Raw genomic sequence first — 326 nt, 5'->3', positions numbered from 1 at the left:
GAAAAATTGAATACTTCGCCAAAAAAAACTTCACATCGGGCGCATTTAGTTGCGGTCCATCAACTCCCAACTAAATGATCCGAGCAAGCCAACGGAATAGAACCCGAAAAGCCCTTGCACGCAACCGACAACCGACAACCGTCACGACTGGGAAAACCGTGTCCCTGTCACGCACTCACCTGGGCGAAGCGTCGCCTGCACCGCCTCTGCCCGCGCGGTTTGCAACCATTTGCCAAGTCCACTGCGAAGATTGTACGGCAACTCGCCGGGCTGCATGTTCATAGCCTTAATAGACACTCGGTCCATTTCCACGGCGGCGCTGGAGC

The 326-nt window shown here is 54.9% G+C and overlaps 1 protein-coding gene across 1 annotated transcript in view; it reads right to left on the bottom strand.

Moving 5' to 3' along the window:
* Positions 1–175: 175 nt before the first annotated feature.
* VOLCADRAFT_97206 (uncharacterized protein) overlaps positions 176–326 on the bottom strand; it is a gene marked incomplete at both ends in the record, with an annotated part of 5582 nt that continues 5431 nt past the window's right edge. Inside the window, one exon of the mRNA XM_002956154.1 lies at positions 176–241. Coding sequence (XP_002956200.1) covers positions 176–241 — 66 coding nt within the window. The remainder of the gene's footprint in view (positions 242–326) is intronic.

The sequence above is a fragment of the Volvox carteri genome, assembly GCF_000143455.1.
Source record: "Volvox carteri f. nagariensis unplaced genomic scaffold VOLCAscaffold_58, whole genome shotgun sequence".
Taxonomy (NCBI): domain Eukaryota; kingdom Viridiplantae; phylum Chlorophyta; class Chlorophyceae; order Chlamydomonadales; family Volvocaceae; genus Volvox; species Volvox carteri.
This window is presented reverse-complemented; position numbering and strand designations above follow the sequence as displayed.